Here is a 19,618-nt window from a genome sequence, read left to right as displayed (position 1 = left end):
AGCGCTTGGGATCAACATCTCCTTTCGGCAACGCTTCTCTAGTATCCCGTCTCATCTGGTTCTACTGTACAGTGTACTGAGTCTACTGACTACTGACACTGTGTAGGAAAATACATGCCGTGTATAGACTCTGACTACTAGTACTACTCATTGACTGGACGTTTACCTCACAAATACTGGATACATAAGATTTTCTGTTGAGAAAGACGCGTCCTGCGACTGCCATCGTCTCAAGACACTATGATGAAAAGCACTATGAAGCAACCTGCTACTACTACTACTAGTACTAGGAGCTGTCATAATTCGCCGGTTTCTGTGTTTACGTGTCGAACAGATTTTTACGATTTGGTTACCGGAACCGCTGTTCGGTGTGTGCAACGTAACATCCGCCGCTGGTACAGATCGCCGAGGTCATAGCCGAGGTCAAGCCAAGGTGTCACGGGTTACTCATCTATGCAATGTTCTGCGTCAACAACTCAGCTTATTTTGTAGTCAAAAACTAGTAAAATAAAACAGTTTTGATTCACGCATTAAAATATTAATTATCGCATAGAATGATTGCATAAACAACCGAATTGCGCAAAAGAACATGGTATTAAAAACTTTGCGAAAGGTGGCGCTACAGTCTACGTATATTTTGTCAACATTAATTTTGTCTTTCACATGTCATGATTGTCAAATGATAAATCAAAACTATCTGATCAAATGATAGGTTTCACGTTGTGTTTTGTTTGATTAATAGGTAGGGCGTGATGGCGGCGCCACTACGATTTAGTAGTATTCGCCCAGGTTGTTGGACATTCCTCTCAGTTTCACCACACAACCAATTTGAATTTACCCTGTTTAGAACTGCGGCTTGTTGCAATTTTAGCAAGTCAACCTACAACTACAAGTACAAGTATAAACTTTTATGTGGGAAGAGTGAAAGCCCGCATCAGGGCCACGTACCACTACAACAGCAACTAAGACATGCAAGCAGGGGTGTGCGGGACCCAGAAAATATAGGTATGTATTTATCGTAATGTTGAGGTCACAGGCACTTGGATGACACAGCCACAGGCACTTGAAGCGTTTCAATAAAATATATACGCAGGGGTCGTGTGCCGTGCACGGCGACAGTTAAATATATCGCAGTAGCTGGAGGTACGGTAGCCGTCGGTCGTTGAAGCCCCTTTTTGGCGTTAGGCCATGAGAATTGAGGTATGAGTTTCCCGTCCACCGCCCGCATGCCGTCAGAGCCACCGCCGAAAATATTCATTATTTCAAAAGTATTTCATTATTTTCATTTTTAAATCATTAAAGCCCAAGTTGTTCATTCAGAGCGATTAAAACATACATTAATACCAATACAACAGCATGCTGACGTTACGTATCCTGAGTACATCGACTTACAGCCCGATCCCCAAAAACGTGCCAGGCTACACTCCTACAGTTGGAAATGGTAACCAGCCAAGTAGACTGGTACTCGCTCCCACCTCGATTACTTGATGGGAGTAAGCCGAGAGGTGGGACGACCGGGTACCAGTCTACCAGCCAAGCTGTTCAGCGAGACATCTGGTGATACACTATAATTGAGCCACATACAGTAACAGATGCTCAGATTGGTCAGGAACTCATCATTGCGCCAAGATTGACCAATGGAAATCGTTCTCTCTGCCGTGTCTTTTCCGGATGTTCATAAATTATAAATGCTCCGAATTGTCAATAAATTTGCAATGCTGAATGCCGTAAGTATTTCTCAATGAATATAGAATCTGATGAGTTTGAAGAAAATATTCGACCACGGATAATAAAATATGAATTATTACACACATGTATGCGGATGTCGCATGAACAAATATTAAATGAATAATGACAAATGAAAAATGAAAAAAAGCCTCCTCACTTTTCAAAATATCTCGGACGGGAAACTCATACCTCAATTCTCATGGCCTTAGGGTTAGGGTTAGGGTTAGGGTTAGAGTTAGGGTTAGGGTTTGGTTTAGGGTTAGGGTTAGGGTTCTAGCTCATCTAAACTCTCAAATCGTGAATTTATTTCCCAAGGCGTTAAATATTTCGAAATCTGGCGCCACCGCCACCATCTTTGTCTCGTTAAGTATGAAAGCGAATGGACTCCCGTACCCATAGCCTCGAGATATTAAGATACGGCTACCGTACCCGTAGCCACTGCCTAAATATATAGCTAATATTTAACTGTTGTCGTTATATTTAACGTATTTATATATAGCTATATATTTAACTGGCGCCGTGCACAGCACACAACCCCTGCGTATATATTTTACGCAATGGCTGGAGGTACGATAGCCGTCATTCGTTGAAGCCTCTTTTTGGCGTTAGGGTTAGGGTTGGGGTTAGGGTTAGGGTTCTAGCTCATCTAAACTCTCAAATCGTGAATTTATTTCCCAAGGCGTTATTTCGAAATCTGGCGCCACCGCCACCATCTTTGTCTCGTTAAGTATGAAAGCAAATGGACTCCCGTACCCGTAGCCTCGAGACATTAAGATACAGTTACCGTACCCGTAGCCACTGCCTATATTTTATTGAAACGCTTCAAGTGCCTGTGACTTGGATTTGGAATGTATCAATACTCAATACAATAGTAAAATGATAGTAAATAAACATGAAATGTATTTACTACCAAAGTCTTAATGACAAATAATGTTTCTCTACTCTCTTTCGCCTATTATAATATTAGTAATAATTTCCTGTGAATGCCTTTCAAATGCTCGTCTGCAACATCGGACGAACGCCGCCGTGGACAAACAAGAATAAAAAGGTTCTTATTGTCACGTTATTCACCGGGGGGTCACTCCCATACTAAAGTGGTATGCATATATGCTCGTCAAAGCATCTCAAAATTGGATCCTAAATGGCGTATTCAGCGTTAGCAAATTCACCCCTTATTGGTGTGAGATAATGTAAATCTTACCCCTAAATGGCGTAACAGTGAGAAATTTGTGTAAATCCGTAGTCTCGTGCTTGTCTCATTCCCGCTTGTGCCCAGACTTGTGAGTGGCTGGTGGCACGTATACCGGGCACCGAGCGGGCACGTATAATACTCGACTTTAACACCCATCAGAGTCTGACGTTGATGAGAATGTAAACATGGAAATAAATGGTCGAATCGAATGACGAAAACTGGGCGAAAAAGTGACCCTAAACGTTGAAGTTTAACCTGAAAAAGTACCTCTTTTTCTAAAGACATTGTCGACGATACAGGGTCAAAATCCGACTATTTTTTCGACGTTTTTTCTGACGAGCATGCGTACCACTTTAGTATGGACGTGACCCCCGGGCTTTATTCTTGTTGCTTGTGTGCGGCGGCATTCGTCTGATGTTGCCGAGGAGCATTTGAGAGGCATTCACAGGAAACTAATTTAAATTGTATTTGGCCTAATCGACCCATGTTGCAAAGAACTTGATGAACTGTATCATGTAGAATCAGTGAATGTCCCAGTATGATAGCATACATGCAGGAACTTTTGGCTAGTGAGACTATAGGCTTGCAAAACGTTTGACCAAGAGCGTATAAAGAAGGAGAGCGTACAACGGTGAAATGCTGAAACCATGTTGCAGTATTAGTGGAATTAATAAAGTTTACTCGTTTCATTTTTGACGATTCTTTGCAGTATTATTGATCAGCTGTCCTACCTTGTTAATATAAAACAAATGGCATGTCCCTAGACTCCCTACGATGCCCCTATGCTGAGATAATGAGCGGTGAAAATCCGGTATTTTTGCTGAAAACCGACTCGAGATCACTGTTTACTGCGACTGTCTCTCGCTTTGAGATAACTTTGGAAAACCTCGCGTGTTTTCGTCAATGATTGACAAATGGAATGAATGACGTCTGTTATTGATTGCCATAGTGATGACCCCCACCTGTGCCCACCTCACGCTGGATGTATAGTAATCTCTGTAGTACTGACGTGAGTCAGCGCTACCATGGCGCTACACAGCGGTGACCGGAAGCAATACACTGGCCACAAAGCGAGAGAGGGTCGCAGTAAACAGTGATCTCGAGTCGGTTTTCGGCGAAAATACCAGATTTTCACTGGCCTCTACTATAGTAGATATAGCAGTGTTGACACAGGTATTGTGTAATATAGGAAGAAGCTTTGTGTACTTAGACATGCGTCTAAACAGAGGAATTTCTCCGACCTGTGATTGGAAGATAAAAATAGACCCCGCCCACTCCCGCCGCATACGCTATTATGCTATATGACCGGTAGGAACGTGTACTAACTATCATATGGAGCGAACGATTTGAGTTACATTTCTATAAATTCTAGCTGTTATAGACACATGTCTTAGCCTTAATCTCTGTGAATTTTGAGTCTATTAAAGCACGATTAGTCTAATTAATTAGCAAATATGCACGCGTGGTATCGCTCATAGGCTAATACACGCGCGGCTATGACCGGTGAAACGAAACGTCACGAATTCTATTTTTATCCTCCAATCACAGGTCGGAGCAATTCCTCTGTTTAGACGCATGTGTACTTAGGATGTATAATGGCATATTTTTTTGAAGTTGTTTGAGCTAATATATTACATTGTACAGCCACTAGGGCTGTAACGATACACAAGCCTTTCAATTCGATCCAATTCTCGATATTAGCCTCTCGATTCGATTCTTTCGATGCGATTCCCAAAATATTGAAATGTTATCTTGTTTTATATATTTTTATTATTTTGCAATAATAAATTATTAGAAATTGCCAATGAATACTAAATGGTGAATAGACTAGAGAGTCTAAAGAGTATATATCATAGAGATGTATACTATTTATACATCTCTATGGTATATATTATATACACTGCACAGTCGCTGAGTAAAATTGATGAGTAACACTCTGGTAACACTCCACAGTATATAGCGTAGTGCCGCCATCTATTGGAGGAAAAAAGTGGTATCGAAGTGGAATCGAAAAATACTGGGAAAAATATCGAGGATCGGATCGAGGGAAGAGAATCGCGATCCGATTCGATTTCGGTGGATCGTTACAGCCCTAACAGCCACTATGTCAACCAGTTCGTTAACAACTATGTAAGTTATAGGCATCCTTGGTCTTTTCTTTTCTAATAAGAGCTTATTTGCTCAAAGTACAATAATTGATCAGGAAAGAATTGGTCAATTAAATAAACAAGTTATTCAACGCCACAATATTCCAAAGTTCAGCAGAACATGGTTTGCTAGAGCTTACATTTTACATTCCCCCTGCTGTGTAATTTGTTTTTTCCAAATTACCTTTTGTTGCCTACAGGTGGCCCTAGCTGTATATATCTGTAGGGAAATGCTATCCCCCGGGCGTGGAGGGACAGTACCGCAATGTGGCAGCACTAGGGTTAGGATTAGGGTTAGGATCAGGGTTAGGGTTAGGGTTAGAGTTAGGGTTAGGGTTAGGGATATAAGGCCATGTCTAGTACGGAAGTATGACTGTGGAAGATTTGGACTTTGAAGTATACGTCAACTGTATCACGTGACTGTCCCTCCACGCCCGGGGGATAGCAACACCCATATCTGTATGCACATCCTAGTTTATCTGGAATATTTGACAAAGTTTTAACATTTTAAGTCAACTAAGAATCCATAAATAAGGTTAACGATAACAACAACAAAAAAGAACTTTTCTGATTTCTTGATGGTTTAATAAATGTTAAATTTGATGTTTAGGCTAAAATATTGGAAATACACTAGTGCATCCTGATGACTAAAACCTTTCCTGGTTAAATTCATTGTGTAGGTGCAAACCTTTGGAAAAATGTGTTTTAAAAATATAAATGCTTTTGTGCATCATATATACACACTGCCAAAGTTACAGTGACATTTACAAACGCTACAGTTCAGAGCTAATTTTTGCATGTTTTGGCTTGTTGGCTGTTATGCCCAGATGGCCGTTTCTATAGAACAGCCACCTGTGGACAGAGGTCATAAAAAATTTACTGCTGAGAAATGACATGTTGTAAACAGTGTGCAGAACAGCAACCTGATGAATGCAGCCAGCTCAGCCAATGTGTTTGTATGCCTTTAGAGGGTTCCAAGCCATTTTTTGTCACTTGCCATTAACAACATTCAGTGTCACTAGCATCGTCTGCTAGCAAACTAAAGGGCACGCGTCCCGGCTGCTGTCAGCGCTGCTGCTAGCAGAAAAAACATAGTGGCATTCTGAAATGTTACATTGATAAGAAAAATGCCAAGTTTACAAGGGAAAGTTAATAAAGATGACAGAAACACATTGATATATTTAAATATTAGTATTTATACATAATTATTAACATGTGTAACTGCCAGGTTTTATGCACAGTGGTTGATCGATTTTAGTCGCAAGGCAGAAATGGTAGATATATACGTTGTACAGCCTTCAGAATGGAAGATCCATAGAAATAATATAGATAACCATATCTATATGATATGGGAAGATCAGCAGGTTATTGGTAATTATATGGTCATTGCCAGTGATGCAGATTGCATTACTGATGGTGAAGTTTCTCAAAGGGCAAATCTATAATGTATGAATATTTCGGTTTATTACTCTACTTCCTCCTTCACCTTCTCCATATTCCTTCTTCCATATTCCATTTACCTATACCTTTACCTTTCCAATACCACTTCTCCACCTCTTGACTAACATTTCCCCTTAATCACCCTTTTCGTATCCTCCCAGCTTCACCTAACCTCTCTTTTCCTTTTCTTCTCTTCACCCAGTTTCCCTCTTCCCACTTTTTTGCCATCTTTTCCACCCCCAGCTTTTGTCTGTTCATTCTCCACATCACCCACACCTGTTTTTCTGCAACGTCTATCGTTTCCCCTCACTTTACAAGCTCTGTGCTTCTCCCTTCCTATATATTTTCCCTTACCCCTTCTCGCATCCACATCAGCCACATCAGCCCTCTCCTAACCTTTAACAACGTGGTGATTTTTAAATGAGGTGAACCCCACCAAAAAGCACGAAAAATATGTGCACAACAAAGAGTGTGACATTATTGAAAATGCAGGGTGGTTATATATATATATATATTGTATATTGTATTTCTTATTTGCTAAAAATTCAATATGGTTACCTACCTCCCTCTCTAGAAAGGCCAGTTGTCCATAAAGGCCACTTTACCATTGATTCGGCCGTTATGTGCTATTTTAACTCTACTTAGCGATAGTGCTGTTATAATTAAATGTTACTTGTATATCAATTAACTAAGTAATGACATATAATATATCATGTGTTTGCCCATCAAAAAGGCAAAGGTATCACTGGAACTAATTTTGACACAATGGGGACGTGGAACAATATGATAAGCATGCCACTGCAGATGAATGAGAGCATACGGCGCGGTCGTATCATACCAAAGATATCGATGGATCAGATAGGACTATCAAGTGTCCTAGGTCGCCGTGAATATCAGGTTGGTTGCCATCATTTTTTGGGGAATTTTCTTTCTTATACAGAATTTAGCATAACATCATATTCATAGTAAATATAGTTAACATGCCAATCATGTAACTAATGCGTAATTCCCTTCTTGACAACAGATTTGAATATCCCTGCCTGTGTGTATTAGGTGTGTCTTTTAGGATTCGAGAAGCTTCTCTACTCAGTTTCCCGTTACAGGAACATCTGTCGTTCACAATGTATTTGAAAGAGTGAAACTGTCGCGACTTCTCTGCATCCATCACAAACAGGAAATTTCACGGGCCGTAATTGAAACTGCCTAACCGTTCCATTTTATCCGCTTTGCAATTGCTCACATTTGCCGTGTTCACGCATCGCAATTGTAATAAGGCAAGAGGTAAGTACAGTTAATGGCAAAACCCTGACGTTCACCGGTTTTTGCGCCGCCGCCGTTACAGGAAGACCGATCCATCGTGAAGAAGCTACCCTACCCCGGTGGCGGGCACGATCTTCTGTACTTTGCCGTCTTCGATGGGCACGGCGGCTCGCACGCGGCAGACTTTGCGTACACGACGCTCGAGGACCACGTGCTGTTCTGGCTCGAGCGAGGCGAACGCGACCTGGGCGTCGTGCTGCGCCGCGCGTTCGTCGGCGTCAACAACTCGTTCGCGCGTCGCGTCTGCCTCGGCTCGCTCGACAAGTTCGCGTCCGGCACGACGGCGACCGTCTGCCTGCTGCTGAACAGCACCGAGCTCGTCGTCGCGCACGTCGGCGACAGCCGCGCCGCGCTGAACCGCAACGGCAAGGTCGTGCGCCTGACGACGGACCACGCGCCGGACAGCGGCGCCGAGGGGCGGCGCGTGCTCGCGTGCGGCGGCCGCGTCAGCACGAACAGCCTCGGCGTGCCGCTCGTCAACGGCCGCCTCGCGATGACGCGCAGCATCGGCGACCTCGAGTTCAAGCGCTACGGCGTGACGGCCGAGCCGCAGGTGACGCACATCGAGGTGAAGCACTACAAGGACTCGTTCCTCTTCCTGACGACGGACGGCGTCAACTTTGCGCTCAGCGACCAGGAGGTGTGCGACATCATCAGCCGGTGTCCGTCGCCGCAGCACGCCGCGACCTTCATCACCGACCAGGCGCTGCAGTTTGGCTCCGAGGACAACTCGACCGTCATCGTGCTGCCGTTCGGCTCGTGGGGCAAGTACCGGCTCCTCCAGTCTGACAACGTGCAGTTCAGCTTCGGCCGCCTAATCTCGAAGAGCACCCGCTGGTGACAGTGTGTCGTGGTGACATCGGACTGTGGTGACAGTGTTTTGCGGTGGGTGATTACATCAGGTCATGGTAACAATGTATTGTGGTGACAACATAGGATCCTGGTGACAGTGTGTCGTGGTGTCGTCGGGTCACAGTGACATTGGTTTATGTTGACACAAGGTCGTAGTGATGAGGTGTCATGGTGACATTGGGTGGTCGTGGCAATGCAGCATGGTAAGACATTGAGTTATTGTGACAATGTGTCATATAGTGACAGCACGTTTGACAGTCCTATTGTCATACCGTGTTTTAGTAGACAGTAGGATGTGGTGACATGATAACAACATTGCATCGTGTTAACGTTCCAGGCTGATAGGTTTTCATAATGACAGCATGCAGTAGTGAAACATGTCAGTGTGACAACATGTTTATAGCAGTGAAATAAGAGCGGCCTGCAGATGTGTGTGGGTATTGTAGAGTTGGCGGTTGCATTAGACTCGAACTTGTTTCATGCCCGAGTTGTTTACCTTTTACTCTATTTTCAGTGTTTATCCAGTCTCCATGTGTGTGCGTGTGTTACCAGATCCTGACATTTCTGGCACATCAATTACAGGCAGATGTTGCGTACGTGAGAAATCATCTAGCTTCTTTCCGGCCTGGAGTGAAATTGCGCTCATCACAGGCAACTGTAACTTCATGGGCACCTATGGTAAGGTGCAATTTGTAAACAACGTTATTCGGGGGAAAAATTGTATTTTTTTTCACGGGAGCTCTTTTTCAAAAGTGTGTGGAAAAAATAGCTCTTATCAATAATTTTACGGGAGCTATTTTGAGCCTCACGGGAGCGATTTTGGAAGTTTGAAGAGTGAATCGCTCATCGCTCTCGTGTATTTTTTACCCTGACGTTATTACCATGTGTTGGTTGTTTTGAATTTTTGAATTTACCATTTTTTTGTTATGAATAGTTTATCGAGAGGGACTGTTGTTATTTTGCTGACAGTATTAAGCAGTGCTTTCCCTTCCCCCACGTGCATAATAGTTATATTATAGGATTAGTTTCTCTGCAACATTATGAATTTAATTGGTTATAATATAAGTAAATAAATAAATAAATAAATAAATAAATAAATAAATATATAATATATATATATATATATATATGCACATTTATGTTATATAACATAATAAATGAGATAACTCGTTCTTTACCTGTGCGTGCAAACGTAAACCTGTATCAAAAGTTAAAACGTCACTTACACTAACCTTAGTTAGTAAAGACGAAAAACAGGAACTATAAACTAGTAGTGGTCTGTACTATATTTGAAATGTGAAGACTCTGAGAAGTATAGATTTTGAATACGGTTGACTCTTTTCTATCTGGCATTGCAGCACACAGCAGCAGCTCTCAGTTCCCTTGTAGTAGTTTGCCCGGAATTCGGTAGATGTATTTAAAGGGAGAGTTTACACTAGGTTCTAGGGTTATTTTCAGCTAATTTAGGTTATAATTATGCTACATAAAAAGTTTCATGGTTTAATCACCATTAGAGATTTTTTTTTAATGGTTTAAAACTAACGACTACAGTTTGATTACAACGACGGTTAAATCCTAGAGTAAACTATCCCTTTAAGAACTTTAACAAGAAGTGTGTGAGAAGCAACCTAACAGTAAGCACTGAGAGCACATTATAGCTTAGACTACATCAGCTGCTGTCATCCCCTCGATTACACAACTGCTAGGATGCAATACTAGTTACCAGTTACTTGTGATATATTCAGAGAGGAAATGAGGTTATATATTTGGTGCGCGGTTACCTTTTATTGAATGACTGCAGTTGTTTTATATTTTGCCAGGTTTACTTGTTTTCTATGTGTAAAACATTTATTGTGAAAAGCATCGAAACTAAACAGACTGGGCGAAATTTCCTCAGGGTCGAGATAAGCCGTCTCAAGCTTGCCGGAAAAGCAAGGTGAAGTTCAACTACAAAATAAAAAAAACATTTGTTTCATTTAACACTAACTGGAGGTTTTCTGTAAGAAAATGACTCAACTACAAAAAAACGTTGTGAGCAGTATGGAATGAAGGCAATTTCGTCTGACCCTGTAGACATTTTTGTTGATGGTATTAGTTGTAATGTGCTTTTAGTTAGCAGCGCGGTAACTAGATTGCTTGCTTTCTTGTATTTTTGCAAAAAGACTGCTATATGCATTGTTGTGCTTTTTCTTTTAAAATGAAAGGTTGAAAGACTGTTTGCTACTGTTCAGTGCCCTATCATAAAGTAATTGTGTGAAGTTAACTCGATCACGTAGTCATTTCCTGTAGCGAACCTAATCCGTCAGGAATTTTGCCTAGCCCCTAGCATAGATGAACAAGAGTTATTGCTATATTAATTCCATCAAGAGCTAATAATCAAGAGCTAATAAGGTATTATTATCTCTTGATTCCATGTAATACGTCATCTATGTAAGTTATCACCTGTCTTCCCAAGTAGATGGAAAAATTATGCGGTCTTTTCAGGAGTAATTGCTAAATGTTTATTAGCTCAGCACTGGTTCAGTACTGCCGTAGCAGTGCAATATGGTGTTATCAGGCGTAGTTGCATCACAGGGCTTCCTCTTAAATAATGCAGGCGCATTTATATGCACTGTAGAGCCGTATACCGTATGTTTGTTAGCAGTGACGGGTAAATAATATAAGAAACATGTCTTTCAATTTCGTAATTTACTGCCTATCGGCTGTGAGTTTGTTGAGTTGTTGATTATTGTTTGCCTGTCGTTTCTAATTGAGTTTGTATCGTTTTGTACTAAGATAAGAAGGTAAATGATTAGTCTCGATAGGTCTTATCCGTCCATTGTCGGTTCCACTGTCGTTCCTATACTGTATATTATGTAGTGGTCGTACTGGTGTGGCATTCGCATGCGATCAGGTCCAATCTAATGTTTTCCAGGTTTCTGATCACCTCACGTAACTGTTATTTATTCTAGGCGCATTACTAAAAAGATAACTTCCGAAATATACCGTGTGAATATTGCTGTTTTAAGAAATACTAATAACGTTTTATAAACGTTTATCTTTGTTTTGCTTTGTCAAGTTATTTCACCGATAAAGGTCATCGTAAATTGCTTACCAACACGAAGGTACACCTGCTTATCTCATATGGACCTCGGAAGTGTTGCATATTGCTAAGGTTTGCCTAGTCTGCGCCCCGAGGCGCTATAAACTGATCAGAAGAGGATATTATTAAAAGCGAAATACACATTCACATTCGCCTTAGTGCTTAATTAAAAACGCTGTGATGCATAGACTAGCACGGGGCACCAATAAAAGTCGCACTGTTGACATAACATTTATCTTTCATGTAGTGGGTGGGTCATTACAGGTATAATGTGCTTGTATATAAGCCAATATGCCAGTGTGACACGCGTATCAGCAAGAGTCTACTTCACCTTTGAATGGGACATAGCAACTGCTCCTGTACAGCAGATGTGTAGCTTTGGGGAAGCCAAGGGTTTTGAAAGCACGTATTAGTTTTAATTGCTGTTCTGAACGGAACAGGAACTTGCTAAGACAGGAACAAGGAATTTGATATAGGATGTTTTTTTATTAATAAAATGCTCGCGACTTTCATTTACCTGCTTGTATGCAAACAGGTACATATATGTTCACGTGACATGTTGGACAGAGTTCGTCAAGGTCACGTCGGTGAGCTGCCTGGTTTCACTAGACAAGCCGCCATGTACTCGTATCTCCGCAGCAAGGCCGTTCACACTAGTGTCTTCAGTACATTCAGACAATGGTCCGGCAATAGTTAATACAGTGCATCTACGTTCACGATAACCATCAGCAACCGCAAGGTTGCTTACGCGGTGTGCGCCAATGCTACCTGGTGGCGCAGTGTGCACCATTGGCACCTGGTGGCGCGGTGTGCACCAATGCCACCTGGTGGCACGGCGTGTCGTTGGCCGCGTTTGAGCCAAGGAGCTTCATTGGACTGTTAACTACAGTACAAATCCGCCTCCGCCCCTTGTCTAATAAGGCTCCTTAGTTTAGGCAAGTGGTTAGAATATACTTATCACGCGTTTGGAGACCTCATTAAGACATTTCGCCTCTTGTACCCACAGCTTTGCTTAAATATACCATCCATATCATGGTGAATACAATACGAAAATGCATTCTCTCTCTCTCTCTCTCTCTCTCTCTCTCTCTCTCTTTCTCTCTCTCTCTCTCGCTCTCTATCGCTCTCTCTTTCCTAGTCAGTGCCTCACGGTCGTGCGTCTTATTTCATTTATTTATCCTGATGCATTTGCATGTCAGCCGGTACAATAATTCTGCAAAATCCCAATCAACTCATCCGCTCTACCTCCCGCATGTACGAGCATGATTAGCAATAATGCAATATGAAGCTCGCATGCACTGAGCATGTAAAACAGTATAGCAGTCCTTGTGAATAATATATTGAAAGGTCAGAGAAGCCATTACATACGTTCTGTACGAACCGAGTGCATATCGGGTATCGGGCATATCGGTGAGTGGTGTCGGGTTTTGATTAAATTGCAGTTAGACCACGGTTCGTCGTGGAGGATAATTGTTTACAGCTATTGACAAGCACGGGTAACATAACGTGATTACGTGCATCTATAATACCAGAAGTAGATAATAGGGAAGAAGTGTGGCTTCTTCCACAACAAGGGAAATTCGTCATTTACCAGCCTTAGAATACCTACGATCTACTACGCGTAAACTCAACCAACCTGAGCTCCAGGCGTACACAGTACATTCGCCTAGCATCGTGCGAAATCGTTTCCTCGTATACACCCGCAATGCTACTTCCTGCTGGATAGAATGTCCGTCTAAGGGTACGACATCATGGAATAAAGGCACCGGATATGAAAACGAAAGCACGGATGTTGTCGACAAGACGATTCCATAGCCGATCTAATATAACGATGCGACTCCGTCTATCCTTTATGGGTATTTTATATACGTAGTCGTTTGGTCGGCACCGCAGCAATAGGGCTTTTATGCGGGCTTTGTGGCATGTGGAGTTCATATTTGATTACTCGAGGAACAAAAATAAACACAACCGCATTATTGCGCTGGGGCAAAGTAGAACACCTGCACCGGTGACAGGTTCTATGTATATATGTTAGGCAGCATGTGAGAAGCCACAACAATACAAAACAAAGGAATTTCCGCTACGTATCGCTTTTATTGTGAATAGAATAAACATAGGTTGCCAGTGATTAGAATATCTTAGTTAGTGTTAGTTAGTTATAGTAGTTAGTGTTAGTTAGTTATAGTAGTTAGTGTCATATTAGGCCTTCCACCAGCTACTGCCGTTACCGCTGCTATCGCCGTTATGACTGTTTCCATCGATGCTGCTACTGCTGTACATGTTGTTGTTGGTATAATATGAATAATAATAATAATAATAATAATAATAATAATTATTATTATTATTATTATTATTATTATTATTGCTGTTGCTGCTACTGCCACCGCCACTGTCACTGCCGCAGCCACTGCTGCTGCCACTGCGTCTACAACTAATACTGCTACTGCTACTGTTACTGTTGCAACTGTTAGCACGGCTACTGCTACCGTTGCTGTCTCTGCTTCTGCTGCTCTTTCCACACAAATGCTCCTATTATTATGCGTCAGACGAGCTTTCGTACGAAGCGTAGAAAAGGAGGCCTAGTAATCATGCAATGCATATTGATGCAGCCTGTGACCTCTATTTTTCTCCCATGCAGCAATTACCGGGCTACATTGTCGTCACGCCAGTAAGATAGAATGGAGTCTGTCGTGCTGTTCTTACGACGACATATAGCAGGGATACGGTCATGTTAACATAAAACACGCGACATATAGCGTATACGCGTTTGCGGAACACAATTGAACGCACGTTGTTTGATTGTTCGTTTCTTTGATTAATTGGTAATATATGTGTCAACGTATGAGTATGGCACCCCGTGCATGACCAGTGGTAGTATATTTCATATCTGTTCATAGCATGTACGTTCATGCCGAATAAAACAACTCAAAAAAGCAAATAACCGCACATCTTGTCTGCAACAAACGATGTATTTTTTCGTCGCAAAACATAGTCGGAAAAACCATAGGAAAACCCCATCTTTGGTCTCCGTGCACGAATGACCTTTACCTCATATGAATGATTGTCGTCTTTGAACGACAAACATCGTCGGTTTGCGTCAGACCGAAGGTAGACGCCTTCGTACGTACGCTGATTGTTATCATTTATGTGAAGTTAATGCGCAATCGCACTCAAATTAATGGTTTTCTGCGTTCTGACATTTAGCGGTCTTCCTATGCTATATGTAGCCACATACCCCGTTCGTCTCCACTTTACTGTAAGAGACTAGCTAAACGCACGTGATTGATTTCTTTGCTTCTAGTGCAATTAATTTTGAGCTACGATTATCAGCATGTTAGTTCAGCGACAATTTCACACTATACGGTATATATATTAGGTTAGCTAAAGAATGGTAAACATAGTGACAGAATGAAAATCAGAAAAATGGCTGATGACTTCCGCGCGCGTGGGTTTGCAGAAAAATTCATGCGCTCACCGGGTAATATCAAGCGGTTGTCAAATAAAATAGTATAGTATAACACAAACACACACACACATATGTATATATATATATATATATATATATATATATATATATATATATACTCATGTACTCCTGATAATACGATAGGGCACTGATGCGGATCTAGCCATTACCTATACATGCTTGGCAACCTTTTCCAGGTCCGCCCCCTGCAGGCAGATATACAAATATCAGTGAAGTGTATTTGGTTACACGGCGTTGCAAACGTTAAAACAAAAATTCGAAAAAAAACAAAGATGTGGTACCGATTAATAGTATATAGTAGGTAACGTTTTAGTGCCAGTAAAGATAGAGAAAGTGAATTGACGCTAATCATTTGGCTGTATATTTCGAGCCGTCAACTTGTCGAGAATTTAACGCCGAAGAGAACAACCAAATGTGCTGATTAATGCGGCAAATGTGAGGGAAAGAGAGGCGCCGCCCTGCGGACCCTTTAAAGGAGCTTGCAGCCCTTCGCTGACTGTTTACACGGTGAAGCTCCTCTTTGCACATTCTTGATCTGCCTTTGAGAAATACCGTATGGCGCGCGCATAGTAGAGCCTGTATAAATAAGACATCCGTAACGACCTTACGCACAGTTGACAACGCTTGTCTAGGGCATTAGAACTTGAACCACAGAGAAATGCTGTAATCTAAATGCAGATTAATTACGGAGCAATTTCTGACGATATGCCACAATGTTTATATCGTATCGAATAAACTAAATGCCGGTTCACAGGGAATAATGCATGCTGGCAACCTGCCCCTTGCTGGCAGCCTACCTCAGCCGGGAGCTACCCCACAAACTGGCAGCAATATCATCCACACGCTGGCAGCACGCACAGGCTGGCAGCACCCCCACGCAACATCTCCGCGCTGGCAACACCCCGCGCTGGCAACACTCTGCATGCTCTGGCAACACCCCGCTCTGGCAACTTCCTACGATGGCAACACCCCGCGCTGGTAACACCCCGCTCTGGCTACATCCCCACGCTGGCAACACCCCGCGCAGGCAACACCCTGCTCTGGCAACACCCCGCGCTGGCAACACCCCGCGCTGGCAACACTCTGCATGCTCTGGCAACACCCCGCTCTGGCAACTTCCTACGATGGCAACACCCCGCGCTGGCAACACCCCGCTCTGGCTTCTCAATAGTCTCTGCTCAATGTGACGCAATGAGGCATACGTGATTACTGTGTGCAATGCTGTAACGCTCTACTGATGATTCATTAGACACGAACATTATAAGTCATTCAAACAAAATATTGGAATGTAGTGAGCAAGAGGATATCACAAGAGCAAGTGAATACGTCATGCTACTGAGTACCAGACAACAAAATTACATAGCCAAGCCTTTATCCTGACATAATCGCTTTTCACAACCTTTGTGTAATATACATGAGAAATTTCATGACTTTGTCCTGACTTACTCGCTCTCTCACAACTTTTCTCGTCATCCCCGTTATCACAGAAGTTTTTATCCTCGATATAGCATCTGCCAGAGGTAACACGTTTAGTGTTTACTGTAATGTTTTTTTAAAGCCATTGTATATATATATATATATATATATATATATATATATATATACGCATGATATCCTACATATAGATGCAGGCTAGTGGGTGTGATTATTGATATTCACCATGATAATTACTGAAATTCGTCGAAATATTTTATGCAGTATCAAAAGCCATCATAAATGATCTCGTTAAAATTTTTCCATAATAATCAGGTGACGCAGGGTATATCTGTCATTGGTAACGTTAGGTGTATAGTAATATTTATATATAAATGCCTAACGGGTAAAGACGTAAATGTATAGATTGACTACGGACGATTCAAATATCGATAACTTGCGATAGCCATTAGTGTTGTTCGTTCTTTTTCACCCAACGTTGGCAGGTAATCGTCATAGAAAAATAGTTCCATTATACCATATATACATATACGTGTAATTATCACACAAATGTCTCTGGCGTGCAGATGTACTAATTTACTGATCTCGCATAGATCTACTCGCACCAACAAACGTTGGCGTAACCCAGGTTTTACCACGTTAAAGGTTTTCACAATAATGGGATATTTTTACATTATAGAGGTATAACATCAATATATTAATTACATTATACATATATAATACATAATAATTACATAATACATTATAGACTAGCAGATAATAAAGACGATTTGAAAGATTCCCGCTAAAACTCCCAGAATCATATCCTAACTGATGGGGCACCCGACCCCCGGACTGCTGTTTCGTACAAGCCAATCTATCTGAGCTTGGTGCATCATATTGTCCATATCAATCGGGACCATCATTATTCACACCGTAAATTATCAGAATATTCATGTCTGCATCAATGAGTCCTGTCATGTTTGCACACCCGTTATGATCTGTTACCCGTATCTCAGCAGTACGACCGCTCAGAGCAGCTATCCGTCAGGACAACGTGGCTCGGAGTGGCGAAATTCGGCGCAACCGCGAGTTCATTTTGGAGTTGTTCGGTGGCTCCATTCAGTGCAACTTGCATCCTGATGAAATTTTTTGAATTTTTATACTGTTTTGTACTTTATTTCGTTGAAGTACACGTTCGACACTCACGGCATCTACCGCTCTACCGATTTAGCTAGTGCTAAAATTTGGCTCGGGCCTGGTCAGACGTTTTCGATGGAACCAAATTGGTTCATGCTAACTCGGCACGGCCCCGAAAACCCGCCCGTGTGAACGCTCGGCTCGAGCCAAATTTGGCGCGAGTCTCATTAAGCTCGGGCCAAAAACGTTCGTGTGAACGCGTCTTAAATAGATTCGGTATTTGTTGAAATACGCGGCTTCTCAGATGCCAAATTATTTGCCGTGCTTGAAAAATCCCGAATCTCTTGGACTGCGCATTTCCTCGTGCGAACGCTTTGTTACAGAGTATCTGAACAACGTGATATTGGAATTATTGGGCGATGTATTATATATATAGATCAGGAGTAGATAATAGGGATTATCTTTATCTACTCCTGATATAGATATATCGAGCTACTGTGAATTTCGCTGAATGCGCACGCAAACCAGCCTGCACACGGTGAACTTTCGGCGCACCGAAAATGCACCGTGTGCGGGGGCCTTGAATGACGGTTCATTGCACTGCACTCATCATTAGTACCCCGTACAGACTGCAAAATTTGATCCTGTATCAAAATGGTTCGGGACCGGTTTAGATGTTAGTTATACTACTCCATACAGATTGAAAAACCTGATCCAACATCAAATATATATAACACGTTGATTTGAGATGTAGATGGAGCGATATGCGGGAATATTTAGCGGTTTACAATTACCTGCTGTGTGAATTATGTTCTGTATTACCTCCAGAGGCACGACTTTGTCACTAAAAAACCTTAACGTTCTTCGCTTTTGCATCAACTCGTAGAACTCTCTCGACCTCCTGAGCATCTCATCTTCCGAAAGTGTAGCGCGACCGTACGCTATGTGGTTGATCTGTGCGTTATCCATTTCCTCACACTGTTTTTCCTCTTCCTGCTCTTCATCTTCCTCCAGATTTGATCTCGATGGGTCGAGATCCCGCGCTCGTTCATATCTCGACAAATTGCTTTTCGGAATGCCTTGCTTTAAATTTGCCGCTCGGGTGTTCGCCTGTAGAGTTTTGACGGCGTAGCTAACCAGGGCCGCCAAACAGAGGGATACTAGCACTTGCCAGTAACGACAGAGAAACGGAGCCGCTTCCAGCATGTCGGCGAGCAGAAGTGATGCCATTATATTTGCACACTCCGTACTTGCTTCTATAATATAAAGCTACACCGTCGCCCGCTGCCAGACCTACACGCCCCTTGTAAAATTTGGCAGGTTCAGTGTCAATGTGCTACAGGGGCCCAGAGCTCGCAATGACGATCCTTCACAGCGAATACGTGTACATTGCGCATCGCACTGCGAGATTCGTATAAACCAGGGGGGTAGATAGCGGGGGGGGGGGGGTGGATGTGTTATATCCCCCCACTTATTTAGGTGGGGGATGTCGTGTACAATCACCCTCCCCTACTTTCAGGAGGAAAATGGGTGAAAATTTCACATTTTACAGACAATAAATACTGAACATTTATCTACAAATCCGTCATCGCTATTCATACTCTCCTAATGTATTATTACACAAATGGAAAATGACATACATCTACTGTAAAATGTCTGTAACTCGTTCCAAGAATGACATTATTTTACTAAAACTCAGACGGTTAATTTTCGACGCATTCCCCATATACGATGTTATCACGAAAGTTAAATCCCTATTTTATTCAAAATTAGAATTAAATAGACCTATTGAGAGTTGGGATATTGAATTTTCACGG

The 19,618-nt window shown here is 42.2% G+C and overlaps 3 protein-coding genes across 5 annotated transcripts in view; 1 reads left to right on the top strand and 2 right to left on the bottom strand.

Moving 5' to 3' along the window:
- The window catches only part of LOC106805239 (delta-aminolevulinic acid dehydratase-like), a 9,673-nt gene extending 8,670 nt beyond the window's left edge, over window positions 1-1,003 (bottom strand). The window contains exon 1 of one of the 2 annotated variants that reach the window (XM_014806762.1): window positions 949-1,003. Coding sequence is in view for 1 of the 2 variants with exons in the window: in XM_014806761.1 (XP_014662247.1) it covers window positions 167-300 (134 nt within the window). In the remaining variant the exon portion in view is untranslated. Of the gene's footprint in view, window positions 1-166; window positions 346-948 lie in introns of those variants that run through there. The other variant, XM_014806761.1, reaches the window with a different exon arrangement.
- Window positions 651-11,908, top strand: LOC106805238 (protein phosphatase 1K, mitochondrial-like). Of its 2 annotated transcripts, XR_001393408.1 has the most exons (4): window positions 651-1,005; window positions 7,241-7,404; window positions 7,850-9,357; window positions 10,500-11,908. XR_001393408.1 is itself a non-coding variant. In XM_014806760.1 (3 exons), the coding sequence occupies exons 1-3, from the start codon at window positions 753-755 to the stop codon at window positions 8,666-8,668; spliced, it is 1,236 nt and encodes a 411-aa protein (XP_014662246.1). In that variant the 5' UTR covers window positions 651-752; the 3' UTR covers window positions 8,669-9,753. The 2 variants fall into 2 exon arrangements, 1 of the variants encoding a protein (XP_014662246.1); XM_014806760.1 differs by lacking the exon at window positions 10,500-11,908 and having other exon boundaries at window positions 7,850-9,753.
- A 3,976-nt stretch (window positions 11,909-15,884) lies between these two features.
- On the bottom strand, window positions 15,885-19,031 carry LOC106805218 (iodotyrosine deiodinase 1-like). Its single transcript, XM_014806727.1, has 2 exons — window positions 18,596-19,031; window positions 15,885-15,916 (listed from the first exon to the last, which is right to left on the bottom strand). The coding sequence occupies exons 1-2, from the start codon at window positions 19,029-19,031 to the stop codon at window positions 15,885-15,887; spliced, it is 468 nt and encodes a 155-aa protein (XP_014662213.1).
- Window positions 19,032-19,618: the final 587 nt, after the last annotated feature.

This window comes from Priapulus caudatus, unplaced genomic scaffold, assembly GCF_000485595.1.
Source record: "Priapulus caudatus unplaced genomic scaffold, Priapulus_caudatus-5.0.1 Scaffold106, whole genome shotgun sequence".
Taxonomy (NCBI): domain Eukaryota; kingdom Metazoa; phylum Priapulida; class Priapulimorpha; order Priapulimorphida; family Priapulidae; genus Priapulus; species Priapulus caudatus.
The sequence above is the reverse complement of the archived record's forward strand: the minus strand, read 5'-3'. Positions and strand labels throughout refer to the sequence as shown.